This window comes from Eufriesea mexicana, unplaced genomic scaffold (genome assembly GCF_001483705.2).
Source record: "Eufriesea mexicana isolate 0111107269 unplaced genomic scaffold, ASM148370v2 scaffold1623, whole genome shotgun sequence".
NCBI classification, from domain to species: Eukaryota; Metazoa; Arthropoda; class Insecta; order Hymenoptera; family Apidae; genus Eufriesea; species Eufriesea mexicana.
The window spans coordinates 12,950-39,297 of NW_016909734.1; the positions used below are offsets into that span (position 1 = coordinate 12,950).

General features: G+C 37.4%; 5 protein-coding genes across 6 annotated transcripts in view; 2 read left to right on the forward strand and 3 right to left on the reverse strand.

Moving 5' to 3' along the window:
• The first annotated feature begins 1,083 nt into the window (after nt 1–1,083).
• Nucleotides 1,084–9,573, forward strand: LOC108548525 (uncharacterized). The gene is made up of 5 exons (XM_017901520.1): nt 1,084–1,377; nt 7,571–7,643; nt 7,721–7,882; nt 7,963–8,116; nt 8,420–9,573. Exons 2-5 carry the CDS (start codon nt 7,572–7,574, stop codon nt 8,533–8,535), a joined length of 504 nt encoding a protein of 167 aa, XP_017757009.1. The 5' UTR covers nt 1,084–1,377; nt 7,571; the 3' UTR covers nt 8,536–9,573.
• A 177-nt stretch (nt 9,574–9,750) lies between these two features.
• On the reverse strand, nt 9,751–11,416 carry LOC108548509 (UPF0764 protein C16orf89 homolog). Its single transcript, XM_017901480.1, has 7 exons — nt 11,320–11,416; nt 11,019–11,117; nt 10,775–10,924; nt 10,395–10,690; nt 10,187–10,316; nt 10,008–10,110; nt 9,751–9,889 (listed from the first exon to the last, which is right to left on the reverse strand). Exons 1-7 carry the CDS (start codon nt 11,414–11,416, stop codon nt 9,751–9,753), a joined length of 1,014 nt encoding a protein of 337 aa, XP_017756969.1.
• A 427-nt stretch (nt 11,417–11,843) lies between these two features.
• Nucleotides 11,844–12,312, reverse strand: LOC108548510 (uncharacterized). The gene is made up of 3 exons (XM_017901481.1): nt 12,172–12,312; nt 12,019–12,084; nt 11,844–11,942 (listed from the first exon to the last, which is right to left on the reverse strand). Exons 1-3 carry the CDS (start codon nt 12,310–12,312, stop codon nt 11,844–11,846), a joined length of 306 nt encoding a protein of 101 aa, XP_017756970.1.
• A 3,056-nt stretch (nt 12,313–15,368) lies between these two features.
• On the forward strand, nt 15,369–21,286 carry LOC108548521 (L-xylulose reductase). Of its 2 annotated transcripts, XM_017901512.1 has the most exons (5): nt 15,369–15,435; nt 16,137–16,566; nt 16,827–16,975; nt 17,049–17,194; nt 17,370–21,286. In XM_017901512.1, the coding sequence occupies exons 1-4, from the start codon at nt 15,384–15,386 to the stop codon at nt 17,150–17,152; spliced, it is 735 nt and encodes a 244-aa protein (XP_017757001.1). In that variant the 5' UTR covers nt 15,369–15,383; the 3' UTR covers nt 17,153–17,194; nt 17,370–21,286. The 2 variants fall into 2 exon arrangements, with proteins under 2 accessions (XP_017757001.1, XP_017757000.1); XM_017901511.1 differs by lacking the exon at nt 17,370–21,286 and having other exon boundaries at nt 17,049–17,337.
• LOC108548520 (casein kinase I) overlaps nt 16,977–26,348 on the reverse strand; it is a 25,716-nt gene continuing 16,344 nt past the window's right edge. The window contains 2 exon segments of the mRNA XM_017901510.1: nt 16,977–16,993; nt 21,329–21,405. Coding sequence (XP_017756999.1) covers nt 21,345–21,405 — 61 coding nt within the window. The 3' untranslated portion in view covers nt 16,977–16,993; nt 21,329–21,344.

The window sequence follows — 26,348 nt, forward strand, 5'->3', positions numbered from 1 at the left end:
GCGTGAATTTTATTTATTTCGTTCCTTGCATTACTACTGATTAGCTTATATTTACATTTTATCAGTGACTCAGTGTTTTCGAATAGCAAATATTTCGTAACACGTTCAATTTTCTTGCCGATACATTTATTCCTAACGAAGGACGTATTTTAAAGAATTTTTTGGTTTTCTTTTCGTTCCTTTATCGGAATCAGATTCTGTCTACTTAATTTGGGCAGCCTTTCCGAACGAGGTTCATTCGATTCGACCGACCTTTTATCCCGCTGTCTTATTGTATCGCTCAACGAGCTTAATACATTTAATTAAATACAGTTCCTGTTTGCCCTCGACATTCTTTCAACGACCATTTAATCGTTAGACTAAGTGTCACCGATTGTTTACGTTACCTATAATTTTATATTCAAATTCTCAAAGTTTTGTCCAATATTTCGAATCTCCGGACGTTCGAATTGCTGAGTTGACAAATTCTCAGGAATTCGAGTCTTTTCAGTTCTAAATTCCCAAACTGTCGAATTTTTAAAACTTTGAGTATTCGAACTTTCGAATTTTTAAAACTTTGAATAATCGAACTTTCGAATTTTTAAAACTTTGAATACTCAAACTTTCGAATTTTTTAAAACTTAGAATACTCCAACTTTCGAATTTTTAAAGCTTTGAATAATTGAACTTTCAACTTTTTGAAACTTTGAATACTCGAACTTTCGAATTTTTAAAACATTGAATACTCGACCTTTCGAATTTTTAAAGCTTTGAATACTCGAACTTTCGAATTTTTAAAACTTTGAATACTCGAACTTTCGAATTGTCAAATGTTCAAATATCCGGCTATACGAAATTCGAATTCCTTCTTCGATACATTCTTTCTCTCCTTTTTCGTCTCTGCTCTCCACCCACAGACCCTGGTACACCCACAGCCGACCACCCTCATCGTGAACGTCTCCCACCCCGGTGTCCGCTCACTCGTCAAAACATTCCGTGGTCACAAGTTCGCGACACTTGGTCCGTTGCGTTATAACTCGTTCGTCATTTCCACCGAAAGAAAAACCCAGCGTGACGGCGATCGGTTGGCAAACGACACGGCGCGGAGCAAAGAGGAGAGGAGCCGATCGCCACGTTGGTGCTGTGTTGGTTAGCCACCGGTGTAGGTGTACGCGTCGTAGGTGTACAGCTTCGCGGTCTGCCGCGGCGGCGTACTGTTCTTGGCACAGTTTCTGACCATCTCCTATTGCGAGCGGACCGCGCTGGACCTAAGCGTAATTTCGTTGCGCCTCGCGGCACCGAACTTTCTTTCTCTTTCGCCCCATTGTACCTCTCTTCCGGCCATCCCTTCTGCTTCCGCGCGCCTCACCCCCTCCAGAGGACACCGATCTTCGAAAAGTGAGTAAATCGATCGAAGGTCTCCTTCTCGGTGACCAAGTGAAATAATCGATTATAACTCGCATGGTAAATAACATTGTGAACGCCGAGGGTAAACGATAAGGGATGATGGTGGAGAAGTGATGGTGGAAAATTTGGATTTATCGGTGAACGACGGCTAGACTCGGGGAAGATAACGAAAGTGATAGTAAGAAATGTAAAAGTTTGTCAAGTGTCGTAGGTTTGGTAGATTTTCGTAGCTTTTAATCGCAATTCGTTCGATAAGTGAGAAGCTGGGAGATGTGTAACAGTATGAAGGGAACGATGACAGTGACGAGGGAAGAAAGTAGGAAGTTAAAGATTAGACACTCGCGAAAAGTGAGGGATTACGCTTGGTCTGCTTTTAGCGAGTCTAATAACCTCGAGAAATAATTAAAAGCACTTGATCGCTGATGCCATGTAACATTTTTAACGTAACTCGATCCTGGATGCGTTCGGTTTAATAAAATCGCTATACTGATCGCCGATCGAGAAAGGTTAACTCGAAAAATAAAGTAGATTCGACGTAACCATGTTACGACGTATAAAAGTATGTACAATTATTAAAACAGCCTGCTTGTAAAATTGGATAACCTAATAACGCGCTCTATAATCACTATAAAATTGCGTTTTTAAATTAAATTAAAATTAAAATTAAAACTAAAATTGCGAAAAATGATTTTCGTTGGATTATCCAAATTCGACTAAAAATCCGATTGAAGAATATACTTCTCGAATGTACGTCGCTAAAACTATCCATTACCGTGGTAATTGACGATAATCGCGGGGAATTGTATAATCGGCGAGCCAACGATTTCTTCAATTTGCTCCTGTAATGAAAGTGCATAGTAACGCGGGCGAGCGAGCGAGACAAAAATTGCTACGGCACTGTTTATCGTGGACCACGCACGACGTGTAAATAATGTTCAAAATTCCTCGCCACTTCTCAAGAAACGCGCCGAGATAACGAGCCTCTGCGTTACACGTGAACGTTGACACGATTCGTTCGAAAATTTTTCCATTTTCAAATCTTGCGAATTATTTTCCGTCTCTCGAATACGTCTCTGCATTTCGTTTATATTCCCCTCCTCAGCTTGACGTTTTACGTCAAAGAGGAAATTAATATATCTGCTCGAATTACGTTTCAAACTTATTTCCATTGTCAGCAAGCAAACGCAAATTCTAGAGAACAAAACGAACCGCTTGCAAAAGGCAGTAACGCTCGGATTACTGAAATCGAGACGGGCTCCCTGGATGCAGGAGCCGTCCAGTTCAAACGCATCTTCGTTCCCGACGTTTTCAAGGAACGAATGTTTTTACCGACGATTTACCGTAGTGCCGTGCGAGTTTCTTCGCGTTATCACTGGGCGGACAGACGTAGCCTGTACCATTTATCTGCAGCGAAGTCTCGTCGAGATTTCTGGCTAAAATTTTTGCTCATTATCGACGGATGAGCCCGGTTATCTTAGAAAGAGTTGCAAAAGCTACGTGAACTTTGATAGCTCGAATAATCAAAATAATGCAGATATCTCGTGATTACTGTCGATATGTACATATTTTACATTTCTCCAAAATATTTTATTTTCACTTTCATATGTCACAAATCACTTGCACTTCTTTTCCCTTTTCTGTTTTCTATTGTCCTCGCTTGATTCGTTTCTTTCCGATTCACTTGTACAGATTAAATTTCTTAATTAACTACTATCTTTATGACATCGAACTACATACGTGAATCGATAACCCTATCAAGGACTAAGAATGTAATGAACATTCTCCATCAAGTTAACCTCGCCAACTTCGTTACTCTCCCAACCCCCATCTCTATTTCCATTTTCGTACTAACTTCGATTCTCATGAATGACCAACGAAAGAGAAAGCAGGCTTAGAAAAAGAGGAAAGAAGATCGTGAGTCAAACTCGCAGAGATAAACAAAGTGGAGAGACACGGTGGAAAAATAGAAGCACGCGATCGAGACGAATGAAATGTGCAGCGATTCGCAAATGGACCACGAAAAATCGTAGGCAAGAAACAGAAGGATGTTCACAGCGGCAAGCGAAAAGTAAAAGGAGGCCAGACTCGCATTCACGACTGTGAACCATGAAAATACGCGTGTACCAAGTGCGCAGCAAAACTGCTGTTAACATGCGTCACTAACGTAACGTGGGTCACGTGGATCTTCATTGATTCCATTTAAAAATGCTGGCGTAGAGAAAAGGCTCATAAATTTTTATTATTCGTGGAAAAAATTTCATGAAAATCTTAATGTTTACAAATGTAATTTAATAGCACGTGAGAATTCTATTCTTTCCCTTGTGCTCGAAAAAAATTAGAACGCAGCACCGTCCATGAAACGTGATAGTTTTTCCTGTTTCCTTGGTAAACACGGAAACCGATTACGAAAGAGGTGACACGCGACGTGATATCGGTATTCCATGACCGACACTGCACCTGACTTGGAGGCCGCGGCGGATACTGCACAAATAAAGACCCTCGATAAAGATCTGAATCGGAAATTCTGATGACGATTTTCAAACGCGAATCACCACGGTCGTCTTCGTCGCGTGACGTACCGACACGTATGCTTTGAACGCGTGCGTAAACTTCTTACCAGTCTACTTCTTTTCATAGTAATAGTCGAGTTATATTTTCTTTCCTCTGACAATTATGTTGATCCTTACCTCAATTATGGATCATTGATCCAATCATCGAAACTATTTTGTTTTGTTTGATACGAAGTATATAGATGAGAGTAATATTCTAATACGATCTTTTGTAGCGACACCGATTTAGGGTGCGAGAATTGGTACGAGTGAAGGGACGCTAATTTCCGACAATCAATAATTGATACTTATACAAATTAGATGGCGTTCTACATATTGCAATTACTGTTTTAACATACGTAGATTCCACTGACTCTTCCAAATCTTTGTTATTTTATTTCAGGGTCTATTCGTTCTGTCACGAGAAGAATTTGAAATGCAAAGAAATCGTAAATAAAAGGCTCACGTGATATTGATTCCCCACTATCTGTTTCACGGAAGGGACAGCGCCCTGATCGAAGAAAAGGAAGCTCTGCTAAGTAACTGGTCCGCCCTTTCCTCGCTTTCGATTAATGCCTGTATCTGGGTCAAGAATAATTGACCAGACACCACATAAACATGCGTATCAAGTGGTTTTCTATTTTTTTTTTAGGTCGATTACCGAGCGTAGGCCGCCTAAATTTAACACGAATTCCACTCGTGCCCTCACCACAATTTGTCTCGTATTCGTTCAACGTGATTAACTTCGCGTGTTTTTTTCAAATTTTCGCGCCTCTTTTTCTTTACACAATCACTTTTCTTTTTGTCACTGCGATGATTTTTAAACATCAAATTTCAGATCTCTTGTCCTTTTCCTCTATTAAACCATCAATGCTTATAATTCTTTCCGTAATTCATATCCAAGTTGACGTAAAACTACCCCTAACCTAAGATTCGTCGATTAAACAAAGGAACTTCTAAATGAAAGTTCTTTCTTAATTAAATTTCAAACATACCAAACTACTGTGCTACATACCCTAAATCGTACTTGAAAGGAAACATTATAAACCGCCTCCGTAACCACGAGCAAACGCCTTCTCGTGGAAAACAACCTCTCGAGGCCGAGCGTGATCTCTCACTCGATGACGCAACGCAGTTTTTGCAAGGAATACGGCATACAGACCGACAAAGTGACTTCGTACTGCATCAGAATACGCGATTTAATCTTCCGTGATCGTTCTCTCTTGCATTTCGTCCGTTAAGTGAACCTAACCTAACCGACGGAACGTAATCGACAGTAATGCACGCGTCGAGACACTGGCAATTAGATCATAAATATTAACAAACGATTTTTCCAGGATCTTGTCTTTGACACCGAACGATCGGCTCGTCTAATGTGACCTTATTTTGTGTGTCATCGCTGCTTATAGACTGCACATTACGTGTAATAGTTGCGTGCAAATGTTATCATACCACTGATGAATGCTCGCAGCGCTGTTTGTTCTAGTCATTTCTTTTTTTACTTCTTTACGATTTTAATGATAGAACGAGAAATGGTGAGGAGGATTATTTTCACGAGAGAGAATTACAAAGCAAATTAGTTGAGTAAAATTCAAGTTTCGTTGAATTGTTAATAATAACTTAATGTCACGATGTCGCGAACAATTGAATGCAAATAAAATTATTCAAAAATCGCATGAAGATTGTAGTCGGCATAACGATTGAACGTACAAAGTATTATACAAAATTTAGTTTCCTTCTTTTTTTTAATAATTGCATCGCAAGTGCAATTCTTATAAATGGAAAATTTTATACATATCGATATGACATAAAATAAAACGTTTAAATAGCTAAGGATCAATGAAATCCAACAAATTCCTTTCTCTTCTTAGAAACAATTTAGCCATCTATCCTTTTACTCACAAAACTCATTCTATCGAATCATCCCCATAATCAAGCTCGACCTCGAGCGAACTCACGATTGACCGCGAGTAAATGCGCGTTTTTCTCTTCCATTGTCCGTAAGACGCGTCCTAAAGAACATCAACGGAAGAATCGATCGCGTACCAGATGGTTGGGTCGTGTCCCGTGTCATTTAATGGTCGAATAAATCACGGATTCGTGCGTTCTGAGGTGAGGCAGAAGTGGAGCGAGCAAAGAACCGAGCAGTGGCCAATGTCAACTGACTGGTTCTTCATAGACGACGCGTTTCCTTTTTACACGAGGTGAACCAGAGAAATCGCGGGAACAAGAGATCGAGATGCATTTCCTTATGGGGCCTGCCAGGTCTTGGCGATGCCTTGTGATCGCCATGACCGTCACGGTCGCCTGTATCGACCGATCTCACGGCAATCTCCTTTTCCCGCCACCGAATCCTCTGCCTTTTCCTGCTGCTGACTAACTACTTTTGCTACTCCTTTAAACGATACCGAGCTTCATTCGTTTATCACGATCAGGTTACCTTTCCCGTTACCGACGTTTCTTCTTTAGAAGGGACACAAACGAAGCTGATGAAACGTAAAAAGTCAGAGCTCAGTGGTGTTGGTAATTTGTTTAATTAGGGTTGCTTCGTTGAGACGGAGGTTCGTACGGTCTGACGACCGGATACGACAGCCTGGAGGAATAACAAACGCGAAAAGAAAGGTCAGCAACGGGTAGACCGAAGAAGCGCAGAGGCAAACAGGCGAAAATAGACCCTAGCCACCTATGCCAATGACCCATATTCCCTCTATTCTCGGCGTGCCGCGAATTAAACTTCGTCGTTGTAATGCCACATGCTCGAGATCGCGACCATCGCCGTTGGCCCTCTTGATGTCTTTCCATTTCCGCTTCATTCTAATCCCCTGGAGATTCACTTACTCACCAAACGCTTCCCAATTTAGAAAATCCAACGTCGAGCCTTTACGATTCAACGTACGCTTCGCGCGACGACGTTTACGCAGTCTGTTTTCGCATTTTGGTAAAATCGTCGTGTCTTCGATGACGCAACGAGCTATCCAGCGTTCTCGTTTGCATGGGAACAACATTTAGAAATTTCTGCGTCGCGCTTGGCCTGAAATAAAAATGAGTAAGTTGAGGTATAGCGTGGTGTCGCCAGCTGCAACGTAAGAACGCGAATCTTAATACGCCACGTGTACTTGCGAATATTATGGTTCATGTTAACAAATTCGTGGAATTGTTAACAAAATCGTGACATTAAGGAAAGCAACTTGAATGCTGAACTTGGATAGTTGCGTCATAATCCTTTAGTATTGCCTGGTGACTCAATGGTGCGTGAATCATGGTGGTTAATCGGGGAAAACTTCAAGTTTTCCATCATTCCCAGTTTAAATTTATAACTTTTCCTCTATCTTAGGATCTGTGAAGAAATTTTCTCTAAACCGGTTTGGTTCTGAACAATGTTTGAAGGTTGTAAGTGAAATATTATGAAGCATCAGTGAAGGAAGAGAAATGCTGATACGACAGGAACGAAGAATCAACTGTCGATCAGCTATAAAAATACGCGAGCATCACGTAGATTCTAATTCTACCCGTGATCTAAATTCTATCAGAGTACCTGCATGACATTTGCAGAGAAAGACAGATCGACAGAATAATTAAGAACATCTGTCCCTTCACTTTGCGACCACAATATAAATTATTGTCTTCTTTTTCAGAATGCAGCTCACATCGTGTTGCAGATGTTTCTCGCTGAAAGCGGGGACGCTATTCACTGGAATATTAGGCATAGTAAGTACAACATAAAGCTTTGTCATTTAAATTAATCGAAGCCCTTTCTGTAATGTGTTCCTTTCGTCGTTGATTAGATTTTATCGGTCATCTCGTTGATCATGATCTTCACTTTGAATGTCGAATGGAAGACTATACTGATCGACGTAGTGGACCAGAACATCGTCAGGATCATTTTCGCGATAAACTTGTGCATGACGATCCTGATCTCGACGCTGCTCATAATAGGGGCCCTGAAGGTAAAATTATTTCTCGATTAATTTTATTAGTCTTACTGTATGAATTAAAGGAATGAGAATTAATTGATTTCTTATTATAGAAAAATACGTTTATGATGTTACCATGGGTGGTTCTGGGCTTAATTCTAGCGATTGGTCTATTGGTAAGCGTGATCTACACATCCATCATGTTCTTCGTGAATAGCGAGACAATAAATGGAATTCTGTGGCTCGTCATTGGCCTTGTAGCCGTTGGTGAGTAGTGTCGTTTTATGTTCTTTTATTTTTATTTTTATATCTTTTATATACCTTATGTTTTATATCTCCTAATCTTAATTTCCATGGTAACCTTCTCTTTATTCTTATATACTTCTTTGAATTTCCTTTTACTTCTGTAAAAATATAAAAAATGGTTAAAAGAATTATCATTTAAATGAGAAAAAAGTATTCCTTCGCGTTAATAATCTTTTAGCGTTCTCCGAAGGAACGTCATGACTATGTTTATGTTTGAGTTAGTAATTTATTTCAAATTCATATTAATGCTTAATGTTTTTTCAGTGATCTACACGTACTTGTGGCTGGTAGTGTACAATTACTTCCAACAGCTGAGGTACGATAAAATGAACAGCAGAATTGGCCCATACGGAAGACCGTATAATTATCGACGGCCTTGAAATAAATCGGTGATTTCATGAAGAAAAACACTCACATGAGGTTTCTCCTTCGCGAAAAGATTGGACTGTTTTTTATTTTAATCGATAAGTCAGCGTTATTGGCATGGAAGAACAGTCTAATTACCTCAGGAGGAGTTACTTAAAAGTTCAATTAGGGTATTCGCACCAAAGCACAAGGCATTGCCTTTCGAAGATAGAGGATTTATCGTGTTTATAAAGCAAGACTAATTGTCAAAGAGTAGATTAGAATATATTTATGGCACCAAGATGCTCCCTCGAATGATAATCGATATCTTCTTCTATAACTATATTCAACTTATTTTTAACATTCTCCTTTGCGTAAGAAATAAATACGAAACTTTTCTAGATAGATCACTGTATTTATATAAACTACACTTCATTTAAATTGTCTACCTCTTTTTTACTTTTTTTAAATAAAAACTGAGTCGTTAAAAAAATAAAAATTGTACTTATGAAATAGTTCATAATTCCCTTTGATAAAATAAAATCACTCGCACTGAAAATTTAAGACTTTTAGTACATCTCACGCATCATGAAAGAAGGAACGAATTCATATTCAAAAGATACGCACCCCTTTTTCATTCTATACACGAATTTCCACCTAACGTATTAATAGTAAGATACACCTCGACGACTAGCATAGCCCACAAAGATATATAGTAAAGAAACGAAGAACGACCATCGTTCGAGGGTGCAAGAAGAATTATGAAACGCGCTTCGTTTCAAGCGGGATCGCGAGGGAGGAACGCATTTTTTACTGGGAAACAGACATTGCCAGTTCGCCAGCGCGATATCAAAAAGGCGAGGCTGATCCCAGGCAGGACGCAAATAGATTCCATTTTCAAGGATAACGAAAATGTTAAGCGTATGCAAAAATATACGCGTTGCCACAGCGCGAGAACCAGTCACTCCTACGCAAGGTTAACGACTGACTTTATTTATTTTCCTGACCCCACTTTTACTCTCTTCTACTCGTCTTTCTACCCGTGTAAAGATCTACCATTTGTAACTATTGTTACCGACTATGAGAAATAAATTATTCTTTGTTTGTAGTTCCCTCTTCATTTATCCTTCTTCACCCTCTTCGTTATAAGTTCTTCTTAGAATGAGATTCTTCTGTAGATTATATTTTTATATTTACGTATACATTACGAATATTTATATATGCGATTATTCGATAGATAGATTCAGCATTTACCAGTTCTCTAGATGTTTGCGGATAAATAAAGAAAACGAGGCAGCGGCAAGACCAGTAGTGTGGCTGTCGCAACCAAAATCCGTCTGCAACGAGGCTCTTCGTGACACGCGTGTTTCGTTTCTGGGAGATAAACTTCTGCAGACAGTAACATTGAATATTATATAAATTATTCATCAGTTCTGTGAGTATAGATAAAAGATAGAATTTTATTACGAGAAGCATAGCGATCGGTTTTCTTATTCGCGATACGTACCCGAAGGAACTGAAACAGCCGCTAGGGTGGGACCAACCCAGTATTAATCGTGCATAGTGCTCATCTGTGAACTCCAGGAAACCTTCCATACCGCACAGAAGAACTTTTCAAATGAAAAGGAACATATATTTAACAAAGTGAAAAGTAGGAATTTAAAAAATTCAAAAAATTTTGTTTACCTTGTTCCATCATTAAATCCCGCGTTTGATATGGAAATCCAGCTACCTCGATATCGATCAAATCTTGTAAAATCGCGGAGCAATAAGAGAGTATTAATTCAGAAGATGGAACACCTTGGTCGCAGTTCAACTAAAAAAGAATGAATTTCGGTTAAACAAATGGATATATAAAGAAATAGTCTGAAAAAAAAATAACAGGAATACTGACCACTTTAGCAATTTGAACGATCAATAATCGATGAGTAAGAGGATACCCTCTAGTGGGTCCTCGAGTCGCCAATATCTCGGCACATAAATCAGGAAATCTGTGATTCGAATTCAATTTATTCCGAACGATTTCACCGAGACATCGATCACTTTCTTCCTCCTTGGGCGCTCCTTGCATTACCAAGTCTCGTATATCTTGATAAGATAATTCAAGATTGACCCACCCCCTCTCTAGGGCACCACGCCGCCATGATATTGCTTTCATCCATAAAGCAGGATAATTTATCGTTTCGTGCACTGCAATGGAATGGACTTCACTTTGGTATTTAAAAATAAAACTTTTTAATACGATGTATATCTCTTTTAAATTAATTTCCTTACGTAATTGGACATTTTCATTTTTTGAATTAATCTTCTCCAATAGGAATTGTCTTGTCGAATCACAAAGTTTCAAAATTCTTATTAATCCATTTCGTTGTTCATTATTAAACCATTGAATATTTTTACCAACGAAAATAGCAGCCACGTTAGCTATTTTTGAGATAATAACACAGTTATGTTTTGCTTAACACGTAATGATAAGAATACTCGTTAAAATTTTAAATATAGAACATTATTACTTTACCTTCGATGATTGTTAGAGATAACGTAACATCAGCATTCATTTGACGAGGTCTTTGGTGAATGTATTCGATCACTTTAGACAGCGCAAGTAATGTGTCTTCTATAATAAATACAACTTTAACCTCGAAGTCTAAAACTGCATAAAATTTGAAGTAGTCTATGCTACCAAATAAAATTTAACAAGAAATTCACAGAGAAAGTTCTTCATCGATTACCTTAATTATTACGAAAAATAATAAAATAATTTACTGGCAAAATTGAACAAAAATCACAAAGGATTCGAAAATCTCTATCGATCTCACCAAAATCCTTAGAGACAAAGTTGCCATAGTTCCATGGCGGGAAACTGCAGACAAGCAATACTACACAAACAGTAGTGACACCTCCAAGGATTTCCATGTAGCTTGTTCGCAATGCTAAAGGAGCTGAATCTCGGCTTCCCGCGACTTTATAGCAACAGCCCCACTGTTATACCCCATATATCTACGCGATTTTAACGAATTTAAAATCGAACCAGTTCCTCTTTGTCACGTACACCGGAAATGCGACCACTTTTCTTCATAAGGATCGACGTGTCGAATCCTAGAGGGTACACTTGTAAATGAAAACGGTTTCGAAAACCACTCGTGGGTGTTTGATTAACATTCGATAGAACGAGAGAAAGTAAACGAAACGAATGGTCAATGATCGATCTTGATTAACGTGAGACTGTGGTGAAGAAGATTTCTGTTTTATTGACAGACACATTTGCAGTATAAAGTGAATTTCTTAGATAATTCTTAGGAAACAGTTTTAGATTGAGCTTGAAAATAATTTATGTAAAAAATTAGAAACAGTCAGGATGAAAAAGATCCATGTAATCGCCGGAAACACAACCAATTACTTCGTGACCTAATCTCAGGCACTTTCCTGTTTTCTTCCTGGTCTATAAATACAATAATGATATACTTTTATTATTTTATTGTTTAAAAAAATATTAGAACAAGTAACAATAAACTTACAACTTGATACTCTATTTGACAAATCCTATTATCAATATTATCAGAATTATCCTCCATTAATTCAATCTAAATTCCAATAGAAACAGAGACATATAATAAGAAATTGATAATGCAAATCTTTATTTAAGTCGAATAAATTAATATATCTTTTACCAGATTGGGATATCTATGAGTCATGATTATGGGAGTTTGGACACCATTCATTGATTCTGGTGATTCTACCGTCCTCGATACAGTCTTCATTGCAAGAGCCGAAATCATAATTAAAACGACGAAATAAATGAATTTCGGCATCCTTTGCAAAAAATAATTATTTTACATAACTATACTCGATATGACGATTAGTAGAATAAACAAAAAATATTAAATGATGACATCAGGTATAGAAAAGCAGACGACTTACATGCAAAAAAATTTATTCGTAAACTCTCCTTTGAACGAGAAGAAACATAAAGGAGAAACGTAACACTGTCGCTATCCTAGCTACAGGCATCTTTTATATTCCTCCAGAAGCCAACCAATTTCTTTTCGATTACAAAAAGGTTTCGTCCCGTTACGAAAATTGTCCTTCTTTTTATACCATACAAATTACGACATACTAGTATTTTTTATATGTTGAATAAATAGAGATAAAATTTAGAAAAAAAATAAAAGTTTGTAATTAAAAATAGAAAAACTTTAACATTTCAACTGTTAAATTCAAATTTGATATTTATACTTCAAAATTTGAAAGGCAGAATTTAAAATTCAAATTTAAATTTCAAAATTTAAAATTTGAAATTCAAAAATTCAAAATTTGAAATTAAAAAATTACAATTTGAAATTTAAATTCAGATAAACATATTACTGTTTTATCTGTTATTCCCTTATATACAGCACAAACAAAATTTATGTATCTCAATAGTAACTCTTCAACAAAAAAGTAAGAAAATAATTTATAAAAATAATTGTATATTTGTTTAATAATATTGAATACAACTGCTTACATTCAATAACCGGTTGATAATTGTGGTAAATTTTTATCAATTGTTTATAATGTGAATTGCAGCTTTAATAAAAATTTTAACACTTAACACTTAAGGTATTGAACTGCTTAGTTGTTGCAATAGAGAAATATTGCCATAAATTGTTCTCAGTATTATTTAATCATGTAACATTTATTTCATATTTAACATAGATAATAAATTATTTCTGGAAAATGTCAATTAACATAAGGTATATAATAATACTAATTTATAGAAAATAAGAAACTATGTAAAATAAGCAATATATTTAATACAAAACAATTTTCTTTTTAATGGATTTCTGTTATTATTTTATTTCTCACATTTCATTGTTTCTTATTTATTAGTCTTTTAAATGTTAATATGATTTACAACTAATTTATGCATTTCAGATCATACATCTGAATTACATCACAAAAATATATAAAAATAAATCTGGATATGTGTAAAGAAAGATTATATATATTGAGGAAATTAAAATCATGTCAGTATACCACCAGTCTTTCATAATCACTTAAACTTCTTACATAAATTACTAATGTATTTTCAATTACATCTTACAATGTCTCAATAGCAAGAATATACATATATTCATATGATTTATATGAATATTTTTACTAAGTGTGTGATGAAAGTACAATAAGTGTACTATACTATTTTGTCACATATATACCTTCTTCATATTTCAATAAAACATATTTAAATGTTAGTGTCACAAAAATTAATATGAAATTGAAAGTTATATACTTCAATGGAATACAGATATAAAATAATTATATCCAAAACATATCATAAAAAACAAGTATGTAATAAAAATTATTATATAATATAGAAACTACATTTACTACAATTAATATGGTTGTAATTATGAATTTAAGTACATGACTTATAGTTTAATGAATCATTATATAAGACTTTTATACTATCCCCTTTATAATGTGATATATAAATAATAGAAAATATTAAATAATATTCATTAATCTTTTTAGTTTACACAATTCCAACACAATATCAGTCTACAACAATTAAAAATTACAACTGAACTGAATAAAAATATTGACAATGTCCTTTTATCCTTGAAATTCTTACCATAAATGCAGTAAAAAATAGCTTATTTGCATTGCTATGACGATTTAAAACGTTTCTCAGTGACATAATCTAAATGTAATGTAGAAGTAATTTAAATCCTGAATCATGAACGATTACGTTGATCAATATTAACATTAAATTCATTTTCAACTTGGAGTCTCAATCCTAAAGCAGAAATCAGAATGAGCACCAAAATTGGTATACGATAACGAGACTGCCAACTAAGTTTGATCATAAATATCAAGCCACGGTGAAATATACCACCGTTGCCTAAGAAGGCTTCAGATGCTGTTGTTTTCATAATTATAGTAGTCATACAAAAATCGATTATGATTTTTATAACTGATATTCCTCTTCAGTGAATTAATTTGAAATGAAGATAAAAATTACAATAATCTCAAGTCAGTATTTCCATACTCCAATGTAACCTGTGTAAAATACAAATAATTACATATAGATAGTTTTCATGAAAATTACTTTTGAAAACATTACCTGTTACTGAACAAGTTAACCTTCACAACAAAATAACTATTTACGTTACACATTCGTAACTAAACAATAGCAATTAAAAGCAAACGATATACATCATTCTGTTTCCAGTAGATTTTTCGAGAAATGACGTTTCGTAGAGGTTAAAACTCAAAATACACTAACTTTCGACGATCAACACTTTTATGCTGTTCATTGGTTATTGAAATTGTTGATACTTATCAGTCTGACTTGTCTACTTTCTTTCAAAGACAAAATAATGCACTTGTAACAATTTCTATTCAAATGTAAATTTGACAGATTTGTTGCACGAAACTGACTCACGATATCGATACATAATCGATAATTCAATATGACTTCTCAAACCTAAAAATTTTTAAATGCAAGGCGAGAAATTGATTTAATATTTTCTGCATAAACAGTTAATATGGTCTTCCATATTCTATAAGTAATAGCAAGAAAGAATTGATAGATATATATCTTCTAAGACTTTATTCGAATTATATGTAAGAAATCTTTGATAATGATCGTGATATAAGAAATTAAAGTAACTATTACTTAAATAATGATAATATCAAAATAATTGATTCTTACAAATTCAATTTTTAAACTGATAATTAATAACACGATAAAACTTGAAACAAATTTGAATAAGCGCCGAAAGTTTACTCTGCCCTCTGTAGTGCTAATATCAATGCACATAGTTGGCGATCATTGGTGGGAGACAGAATAAGCATACAGGAGAAGTAATATTACCCAGCAGTTAGTAAGGCATGTGTAGTCATGAATATCAGCTTCGAGGGAAAACGTATTCTTGTGACAGGAGCTGGACAAGGTATGCTACATAACTAACATGATACACATAATATGATGTAATCTCAATTTTTTTATATCCATTTAAGTTTGGATTGTATATTAAGGTGAAATGAATATATTTTAAATTTCTTTTTGAATCTAATTATATTTCCGCATAGTTACAAATATCACTTATCGATAGAGAATTTAAATTGAACCAATCAGAGAAAGTCTTGTATTTTTTACTTGACAATCGTAAATCGTGATAAAACTTATCTTAGTATACTTTTAGAATATTTATCTCTGGATAAATTTGTCGAATAAATATTGAATAAATTTCGATATTAATAACAATTTAATATATTGCTATTAATAACATATAAAATATCCTAATTTAAATTTCAACGTTTCATATGATAGTATCTCTCAATATTTCAATTATTTTTGTTTACTTTCCATTATCTTTCTAGTAAATGTCATTATTCTGTAGTTACCTTCAGTTAATTATTTACCGTTGGTTCAACTGAATTAATAATAGAAAATGTGTAACAAAATATTTTAGACAATTATCTTAAATTGATAAAGTAGAAACATTTCAATCACATTATTACATCGTGTTACATTGTAAATCACATTCATTCACATTCATTTCATGCGAGACGATTGCATCACTGATTGTTGCTTCTTAATTCTCCGTATAGAGGAAATTATCAGCTTAACAGGTTAAATGTTAAATCATAGGCATCGGCAGGAAGCTGGCTCTTCACCTCTCCAAGTATGGAGGTCAAGTCATAGCACTATCGAAGACGCAAAAGAATCTGGAGAATTTGCGCGAAGAAGATTCTCGTATTCAGATTATCTGTGTTGATCTTAACGACTGGAACAACTCCAGAAAAGCCGTTGAAAGCATATTACCGATCGATCTTTTGGTGAACAATGCCGGCGTTGCGCGCCTTAATTCCTTCTTCGATGTAACTCCGGAAGATTTTGATTTGACTTTCGCCGTAAATGTAAGGGCCATCGTGAATATCTCACAAATAGTCGCAAAAAATATGGTCGAAAGGAAAGTTGCTGGTAGTATCGTCAATCTATCTTCGCAAGCTAGCCAGGCAGCTCTGAAGGATCATTCTGTCTATTGCGCTTCCAAGGGAGCAGTAGACATGTTATCCAAGTAAGATTACTTCTTATTTAGCTATAATTTCTCTGTATAATACAAGTAAAAAGTAATTATCTTATGCGTGACGTATCGAGAAACTATACATTTTTGAAAAATATTAAAAAATTTTAATTATTTACTATGTCACACTCTATATAAATACAATCTGTTTTACCTACCTTGTTTTAACAACAACTGATAACACGATGATCCATTATGAAAATTTCACTTATGATATCTAGCATGGATTCAAGGCAATCGATATTCTTTTTCAGGACAATGGCTCTCGAACTTGGTCCACATAACATTCGAGTGAACACCATAAATCCTACTGTGATCATGACAGAAATGGGAAAGCTGGGTTGGAAGGAACCAGAGAAAGCACGTACCATGTTAAGCAAAATACCATTAGGTCGATTTGGTGGTAGGTAGCCGTTTCATTCTAAAAATCAGATTTTCATTAATTACATTTTATTAATCTGTCATTATATTTATAGAAGTATCTGAGGTGATCGATGCCATAGTATTTTTATTGAGCGACCATAGTTCAATGATCAACGGAGTTACCTTACCAGTGGATGGTGGATTTCTGGCTACGTAAATTGCAAAACGTGTTTTAATTATCCTTTATGATAAATCGACTGTAAGCCTAAATTTTAAAGACAACATTATAGTTAAAACATTCCGTATCACAAAAAACATCAAAAAAGATATGTTTTAGATAATTATGTTAAATCATAAGAAGAAAACATTTTTAAATAAAAAATATTCTTTTTTTCTAACAAATTCATATTTTAAGAATTGCTTTATGCTTCAAGGTCCATAAAAGTTTCATCGAGAAGAAACACAGAAGGGGATAAACGAAAACTGTGTGGATATTTGAAGCATGGACCGAGGATAAAATGAAAGAGAGAAAGGCGAATATAGTTACTCGTTTATCTCGTTTAATTTAAAAAACGCTTCGTTTCTTCTTTTTTTATTATTTAACTAGAATTCGGCGAGCAGACAGCAGAGGGCACCATGAAACGGTGAACACGTTCGTCGTGAAAGAAAACTGGTTATTTTCCGAAAATATTTGAAACGAGACGGGGCATCGTTCCATCGGGGTTCCCCCGCCGCTGCCATTTCCGGTCTAAAACAAACGTTTCGTTTTTCGGCTCTTCCTAATCGGTAATTATTTGAATATCCCTACAATGAACATAAAGTGGCGGAGAAAAACGCGAAATCAGACTGCCTGCACGGAAGGAGACGTTCAAAATCGATCAGGGGCGTAGCATTTGACTTCATTCACGCCTCCTTTCGCGATCAACGTTACGAGCGAAGCATTTCCGTTGAAATTAACCCTTTATGTAAGTAATTCTTAATCGTATAGAAGACAATCTTTTCGCAATCGTTCGACTAAACGATTTCGAAAATCGTTCGACCAAAATATGTCGTAAATAAAAGAGAAAAAGATAAGAAAGAAAAAGAGAGAAAAAAAGATATAACAAATAAAATGGATCGCTTAGTTTTTTACGCTTTCCTTAACAATTATATACCGTCTCTCCGTGTCATATAAAAAATCAATTACAGCCCTTCAAATGTCCTTCGTAGATATCAAAAAATACACGATTACACGTTGCAGATTAAGAATCACTAGTCTACAGTTCGACAGAGTACAAGTATTAAAAGCGACCAACACGTAGAAACGCTGTTTCCTCGATGCACCGTCGACACGCTACTCAGGAATCACCAAAGTATTCGATGGTTATTAAATAGCTGCCTATTTTGATTATTCTTGTTATTTGGAGAATCGTATGTCCTCCTCGTTGACACACCGCTCGCACGGCCGTATTCCCATCATACATAAAAGATTAACTTCAAGTCACATGCGTCCGGCTACCACAAAAAAAAAAAAAGAAGAAGAAGACGAAAAAAGGAAAAAGAAGTATGAAAACAACGGAAAAAACTCGAACATCTCACGCAACACTCGCCGCGTCGTCTCGATTCGTACACTGATAGACGAACAAGCAAACGGACAACGACGGTCATAATTTCTTTTTTTTTGTTTTTTTTTTTTTCCTTTTTTTACAATTGCACTTCAGTTTAGGAGTTAACGAACTCACATCAAGAATGTCGAGTAATGCAAGCTTAATTTTCTTAATTCCCGATCGACCCACCAGAGCGTCCGCGTCTTTCCTCCGATAGATGTCGCCACCGGTCGAACGACAAAAATGGGCGATTCTCCGACAGCAACGAGATAAAGAGAGATAACAGAAAACGAAGTTTCTTTTACCGTGATATTTAAAGGAAGAACGGAAAGTAAAGCGCTAGTGGGTCGACGTTCCAGCCGCGAGCGATAGATTAAATATTCGCAAATTTATACGTTTTTCTTTTCTTTTCTCGTCGCTCTTACACGATAATGATATATCGCGTCGATAATAATAAATCATTCTTTTCCTTCTGCATTTTCTTTCTCAAACCGCAGGTTCGATCAATACTCAAGCGCAGGCCTACTATTTTGATTCGGTTTTTCCTTTTTCTTTTTTTTTTTTTTTTCGACCTGTACGCTCTTGCCATCCTCGAAGATCACACGCACAAGACACACGACGAGAAACTAAGAAAGAAACGTGTGGCGAAAGCGTCGTGGTGTTATATTCTGTTATTTCTACAGCAAGAATTCGAATCCAAGGAGCAAACGGAGGAGGGTCCTTAGAAACGCAATCGAATGACACTTTGTCTCGTTTACGTTCGCCGTTCCGGCTAGGCATTTTCCCCCTCAAACTCCCGCCAACGGATTAAACTCGACGATTAAATCCGTGGGTAGCCTAGACGTTTAGCCGATCAGTTAGCCGCTCGTGCTTTTCATCAACCTACAAAGAAAGAAAACGTGAATGCAGGCAAAGGCCGAATCTCAAAGATGGCAAGAGTTGTTGTTGTTGTTGTTGTATGCGATGAAGAGAAACGAAAAAATTCGTACTAGAATGCAAACGAAAGCCACGAATATCATGTTTTCCTCCGCGTTTCCACTCGGCCATACGCGAATGACCTTGCACATACACGCAACGAGTCATCCGTGAAGCTGTTTCTCTCTCGATATTTCTCAACCACGCACCACTGTGATCCGTCGATCTCTTGCTCTCTTCCCTTCGCCTCTTTTCCTTTGCAGAAACGAGAACAGCGATACGCGAGTACAACGCAAAGATAAAACGGTGAAACGGAATAGAGAAGGCAAGCAAGCCTGAAGCAGCTCGACTCCCGGTTAAAAACGCTCTCTCCTTGCATGTATAGTACACAAAGGCAGTTATTATAATACTCTTTGTCGGTGTTGCTTTGTTCCTTCGGACATTTCACCTAATTGTTCCTCTCATTCTTTCTCTCGCATATCATACTCGTCTGCATGCACTGTGGGGTAGTACAGTTCGAATCGGCTCCTCGTCAACCATATTGATGAGAACTTCGTCATTCGCGAACATACACGCATACATACATACATACGTACACACATCGTTCACGCGACTTATAGTTATTTCCCCTTGGATAGATCATAGTAATTGTATATACATATACAAACCGTTCGCACAGTCGATACAATTTCGATTATTAGTGTACTTAAAATACGATTGATCGCGAATTATACCTCAATGCCGTGATCGTCGTGACGCCTCGTCGATGAAGGTCTTCGTAGACGCTTCCCTACTCGAACCAGAGGACCAGTTTACGCGTGTTCTTTATTTTCTTGCTTTTCCTTTCCTTTCTTTTCTTTTCTTTTTTCTTTCCGCGGTTCCTCTCCGTTTCAACGAGTCTCGCGTGAACCTGATAGGCTTCTTAGACTCGAGAAGACAAAAGAAGAAGAAGAAGAAGAAGACGAAGAAGGAGAAAAAGAAGAAGCACCGCTAGGCCGAGCGGAATCAAGCGCGCGCCATCTTTTCTCTTTGTCGTTTCATTTTTTTTATTCTTCCTTCTGTCCCTTAATTTTACTTGCATTCGAAGAATCGTCCATTTTGTTACTCAGCTTCCGCTTTTAATCGGACCAATTTGCGCCAACGACATCTACGTTTCCATCTCACAAGCGAGTGTTCCGGCTGGACTTTTTTGGTTCAACGAAAAATGAAAATAATAAAATCAATTCGATGCGTTTCTTTGCATTTCGTCCCCTTTTCTTCTATCTCTTGTCGTCTGGCACAAATTGTTTCATCGTGAAAAGAAAAAGAAAAAAGAAAAAAGTAATCGATATACATGCTGGCGCTCCTCTTCTCGCACTGGCATCGATCGTCTCGAGGAGAATCGTGTTGCTCTCGCGAGATCTTGGATTCTAACGTCGATGATCAAGGAGGAAACGACGAATCGTGACAAGATTAATTCCGCGCCTATCATTCAGTCGTGGGAGAAAACGCAAGGGCTTCCGCTCGCGCTGGCAGTGTTTGTTTCCTCTAAGATAAAGCTCGAAAACGATCTTCGATTCAGTGGCCAACGGCGAGAATTATCGTTTTGCAACCTAACGATCAACGAAATTATCACCGATCTCGTTCGCGATTCGAAATCTTCGCAATTCTTGATTTCACTTCGAATTTCAGGTAGTTCGATCTAACGCTAACTAGCTGAACGTAGATGAGACCGAATCAAACGAATCGCGTGTATTAATTGGAAGAAATGGAAGTGTTAATATCGAGCAACGATCACAAAGATCTAATCATCTTATAAGAAATGAACGAAATCTTAAAACAATATAGATCACCGCGCGATATTTGCTAATCGAGTCTCTAATAATATCAATATAAACGTAATTCGAATAAACCTTATTCGTAGAAATTTCAAATCTCCCGCCATAGAAAAGGACAATCGTTGATCCTCTGCGCGTGCATAGAGCGATCACTACAACAAAAAAAAAGATATAATTCTTTAATAATTCATATTTTCATGAATTACGATCTTAGAACGAACAAGAAAAAAATAACAAAAAGAAAAAACGCCAGTAGAACCTGAAACGTTTATAACATGTCTATATTCATATTCAAATCACAATTTCCCTTTCTGAAACGCACGGGACAGACTTAAAAAGGAAATAACGATACAAGGTTTAGTGTCGCTTAAAATTACGCCTGCCTTTCCCTCTCTATGCGTTCTCGATAAACGATACTCGATACAAGTCGTTGCAGTCTACGTAGAAACTTAGTCAAGGAGCGCTTAATGAACAGAAATATATTCTTACGTGGATCTTTTTCTTATTCTAATGCTTAATCGGGTCGAACGCGAGCGCAGAGGACGCGCTGAGTCGAAGGAAGCGAAAAGGAACGGAAACAAAAATGGCGGTGAGATCGCGATACGCAGAGAACCCTGTAACGGATTCGTCGTTTCCTTGTTCGATCGTCGAACATTGCTGTTTATTTTATTCCGTTCTCGTCTCGAGAAGATCGTTGCGGATTAAGTCGTCTCTTTATACAAGTCACAACATAGTAAATAGTGTGTATGTGTATGTGTGTGAGTGTACGTGTGATTAGCGATAGCAGCAGCGGTAGTAATGGTAGTAATAGTTGGTAGTAGTTTAATTAGTTAATAGTTAATTGGTAATAGTAATTATAATAGCAATAGTAGTACCCTATGAAAAAAAATACATAGAAAAACACGTGTCGGTATAATATATATTTATATATAACCTTCATTTTATATCACGTTTTTTTGTTTTTCACCTTTTTTATATGCAATGCGTCCACGATACTTTATACAAGACAAAGTCGATCAAGGGAGAAGGAGGGAGGCAACGGGAAATGACAACCGGGATGGAAGGGGTGAAGATCGTGAAAAGTGAGGTTAGGAAGGCGTGGAAGGATGAAAGGGAAACACGGGCGATATCGCGGTAGAAGCCTCGCTTCGATTTTCACTTCCGTCGACTAATCGGTTGCCTAACGAGGCGAATGCACGATTGGATCTTCGATTTGATTCAAATTTTGTAAATAATACATACTCGAATATACGCAAAATACGCGGCACATTCCACTGAAAATTATATAGAAAAATTTATACATAGAGTTTCGTATCTTCCTATACGCTAAATTAGGATACGGATTTTAATCAACGATTATCGAGACTGATAGCGCTAAACTACGATTATTTAGTTCGAGTCCCAATAATATCAAAATTTATTTTTCTCCCCGACATTTATTATTACATTTAAATCGGGGTTAATTTCCTACTGCACGATCGAATTACGTTGATACTTCGAAAATAGCGAATGTGACGGCAACACTACACGAAATATATGATTAAAATAAAAACTATATATTAAAAACGAGCATTTGAGTTAGCATTGATAATTTCGAGATTTAATTTCAAGGCACGGATAACCAATATTGAACGAAAAAATTGTAGATAAATATAACTGTAAATAGAAACTTGAAATTCTATGCTCTTAAGCAGTACGTATATATGTATACATGAATACATGTATGAACGAACAAAATTTAAATCAAATCGCAACAACCGTTATGCACACCGCCATAAATCAGTTGTTCCCGATGAGTTTCATCTGAAGCAAAAAAGATATTTCCTCCGCGAGAACAATCGGCTATTAGAGAATCTGTTTCCTCGCGTTTTTCTCGGACACTATCTCCCCTCTTACTCTAAATTGCTACAGTCGCATGTTCAACAAAATTTCGAGAATCAAGGCAATTGTTCACGCTTGAGAGAAACCCGATTTCCGGTGAATTTCTCAACGTATTACAACGTGGTTATCTTCTAATAACTCCTCTCCCCACCACATGCCCGAAACTTCCAGCCATCTCGATTTTCATTAGAAACATCTTCGAAGGACATCGCGATTATAAAGCTAAGTGCCAGAAGTTATCACGTGGCGAGAAAGATGATATACGAACCGCGTTATTTGCACGAGAATTATACTCGAATACTAACAATCGTTTCTCTCAACGGAAATCCGAGATTAATCCTCTCCCTTTTCCTCCGCCCAAGTTTCGTTAGTCGAGAGGACACGAATTTCGCATGTATACTTACACGTAAATCGAAACGCAAGCACGCACCGTCGTATGCAGACAAAGACACGCACACGAATAAGTTTGGTACCGTCCAACGTCGATCTTTTTATTTTTATCTTTCGTCATTCTATCCTTTACATCGTGCTTCGCCGTCGCGCAAATACGTTTCCCTATCTCTATCTCTTTTTATCGATCGTCACTATAGAGGGCACCAAACTCGCGGAATACGCTCACCTCTCGCTCCCGTCCGGAAAGAACATTAGTGTCGTACAAAACAGAGGACGAGAAGTGTGATGGAGAGAGGAGAGGTCCTCGCGAGAATTAAACGAAAAGCTTAATTTTTTTTAACCTCGATTACTCGCTTCTTCGAGCAACGATCGCCTCCTCCATCCGAACCAATCGATTCGCGATTCGACGATTACGCGTAAAAAATTAAATGAAATAAAATAAAAGAAAATGTCGAGGTTCGTGCACGGACACGAATTGTACAGTACGCTCGATCGATATTGGCGCGTCTTAATTGTTCCTTGATTACCCCATTAGCTGGCACAACCGATTTATTAGATTTGCCTTACAGCTACGCTTTAGTCATCCGATTTTTTTCTCTGTATTTCGGCAGACAGTCATGCTATATACAGGTTCCGTGTCCGTCAGGAGCGCTAGAGCAATGGATCTTGACTCCGAGTAGCTTTTCTAGAGTTCGGCTCAATGGAAATCGGATCGTGCGACCGGTGCGACTTGACTTTCACTTTTCTGTCAGGTTGATTCCGCGCATGCGTGGCTTTTGCCGTCCGAGAACCGTTATCCAGCCGTCGTTGCCGATTTTGTCTATGTACAAATCGTGTTTTAGTGGGATGGGGTGGGGGAAGGGGAATAATCTACACGTTTATACAGTCACGCTCGATTACCGATTTCCGTGATCCACCTTGATCAATCTCGGTTTCGAAACGATCAACGTGTACCCAGGAAACGGAAATTCGAGTTTAATTGAAAGGAATGTTAGGCAAGAAAGATAATACGATCAGCGAAAATTCTCTCGATACGACGATACTCTAACAAATGCACGTATGACTTCCAATTAGATTTTTAAACAAGCGCGAGTTAAAGATCGACGAATATGGAGAATTTCGTCAAAGTCGCAGCGAAGAAGATTACAAGGATCATCATCGAAGTCGCGTACTGTACACTCGCGAGCTATTCTAAGAATCACGGACCGCGCCTCTACGAAGCGTCCTTAATCGATACACCGCAGAACTGTGTCGTCCCTCTATTCCTAAAATCCAATAATCCTTCGTGGAAGGATACCTTCGGTACAACGAGCAGTTTCGAGTTCGTTCATAAACACTGCGCAGACATTGCGATATAAACACATATTCACGATTGTCCGAGTACAGTCTGGTTCATTGACTCATTTCGGAAACACGATCGACCCAGGCATCGACTGTTTCACTCGTTGGATGGTGCTTCGCTCTCCAGCTTTGGCAAAGCCGCGTTTCACGGACACTTGAATCTTCTTTCGGTTGGAAGTAAACACGTTCATTCTTCTCCGTTGCTTCGATCCACTGGACACCCTCGATAATGTGATAACGTCGATAATGAAGGTTCCTGCGTGACCACAGGAAACTCTTCCTCGCATAAATCGTCGATTACCGATGGACATACACACTGGATCATCAAAGTCGAGTGGATTCGCTTGCGTTCCGCGGATCGTCGAGTTTAAAATTTCTTTTAGAGAAACCATCGCGACGGATCGCTCGCAAATATCGTTTTCGAACAAACGAGAGGTAGACACCTTCGAGTGACATCTTTCGTCGATCTCCAAAAACCTCTAGCCGCCTTATCTGTGGTATCAGAGGTCGATAATCGAAGTTATCGACATTGTCCATGACGATGATGCTGTCGACGAGATCACTGAGTGAGAGAGGTCGTCAACGACGTGAACGAAGGCGAAGATGAAAATGAGGAGAAGTCTGCTATTGCCGTTGTTGATTCACTTGTGTTGAACGCTTGCCAGCCTGCCCAACAGGATGGGTGGGGCCATTGCATTGGCGCTTCCAAAATAAAAGACACACAAAACACGGACATTAGCGCGCTACCGTCCTCACACCGTTAAACACAACCGAAACTTTGCCCTCTCTTTCTCTGCCTCTACTCTCTAGTTTTCAGCCCATTCCGTCTCTTTTTCCGTTGCCCTGTCCTGATCGTTTTCTACATCATCTCGTGGAAATTTTGATTACTCGACGTGCGTCGCTTTCTATCGTTCTTGTTTCCTGTCTCGGTATCAATGTGCCTTTGTTATACATACATACACCTGCTTTGTTCAATTACCGCGTAATTGCGAAGTCATTTTTGTGTTTCTTTTTTCCCTCATTTTTGGTCTTTCTTTTTTGTATTTCGTTCGAAAAAATCATCTCTAGATTCGTTTTATCGACCGACGATATACGGGAAAGTCGCGGATCTTCTTTAACGATCGAAAAGAAAGGTCCTATTTCCAAGATGGCCGCACAGCCGTGATGACAACCAAAAAGTATAAGGCGAATCGATCGTTCGAAAAGAGACGATCGTGGGATCGAGCAACAGATCGCTGTAACGTTTCTACGTAGCAAAGAGCTTTTTTCCAAGAGAACACGTGAAGGAAACACGCAGTATATGTGTGTATGTGTGAGACGCAGCGACATGGCAGGATCAAAGGCTTGAAAGCAAGAGACTCGAGAAGCGAGGATTTCGTTTCGTCTCGTGACAGGGCTGTGAGAGGTCAGAGAGAAAGATCGCAAGGCGAACACGCTTTTTCGTACTCTTTTTTTATATATATATATATATGTATATATA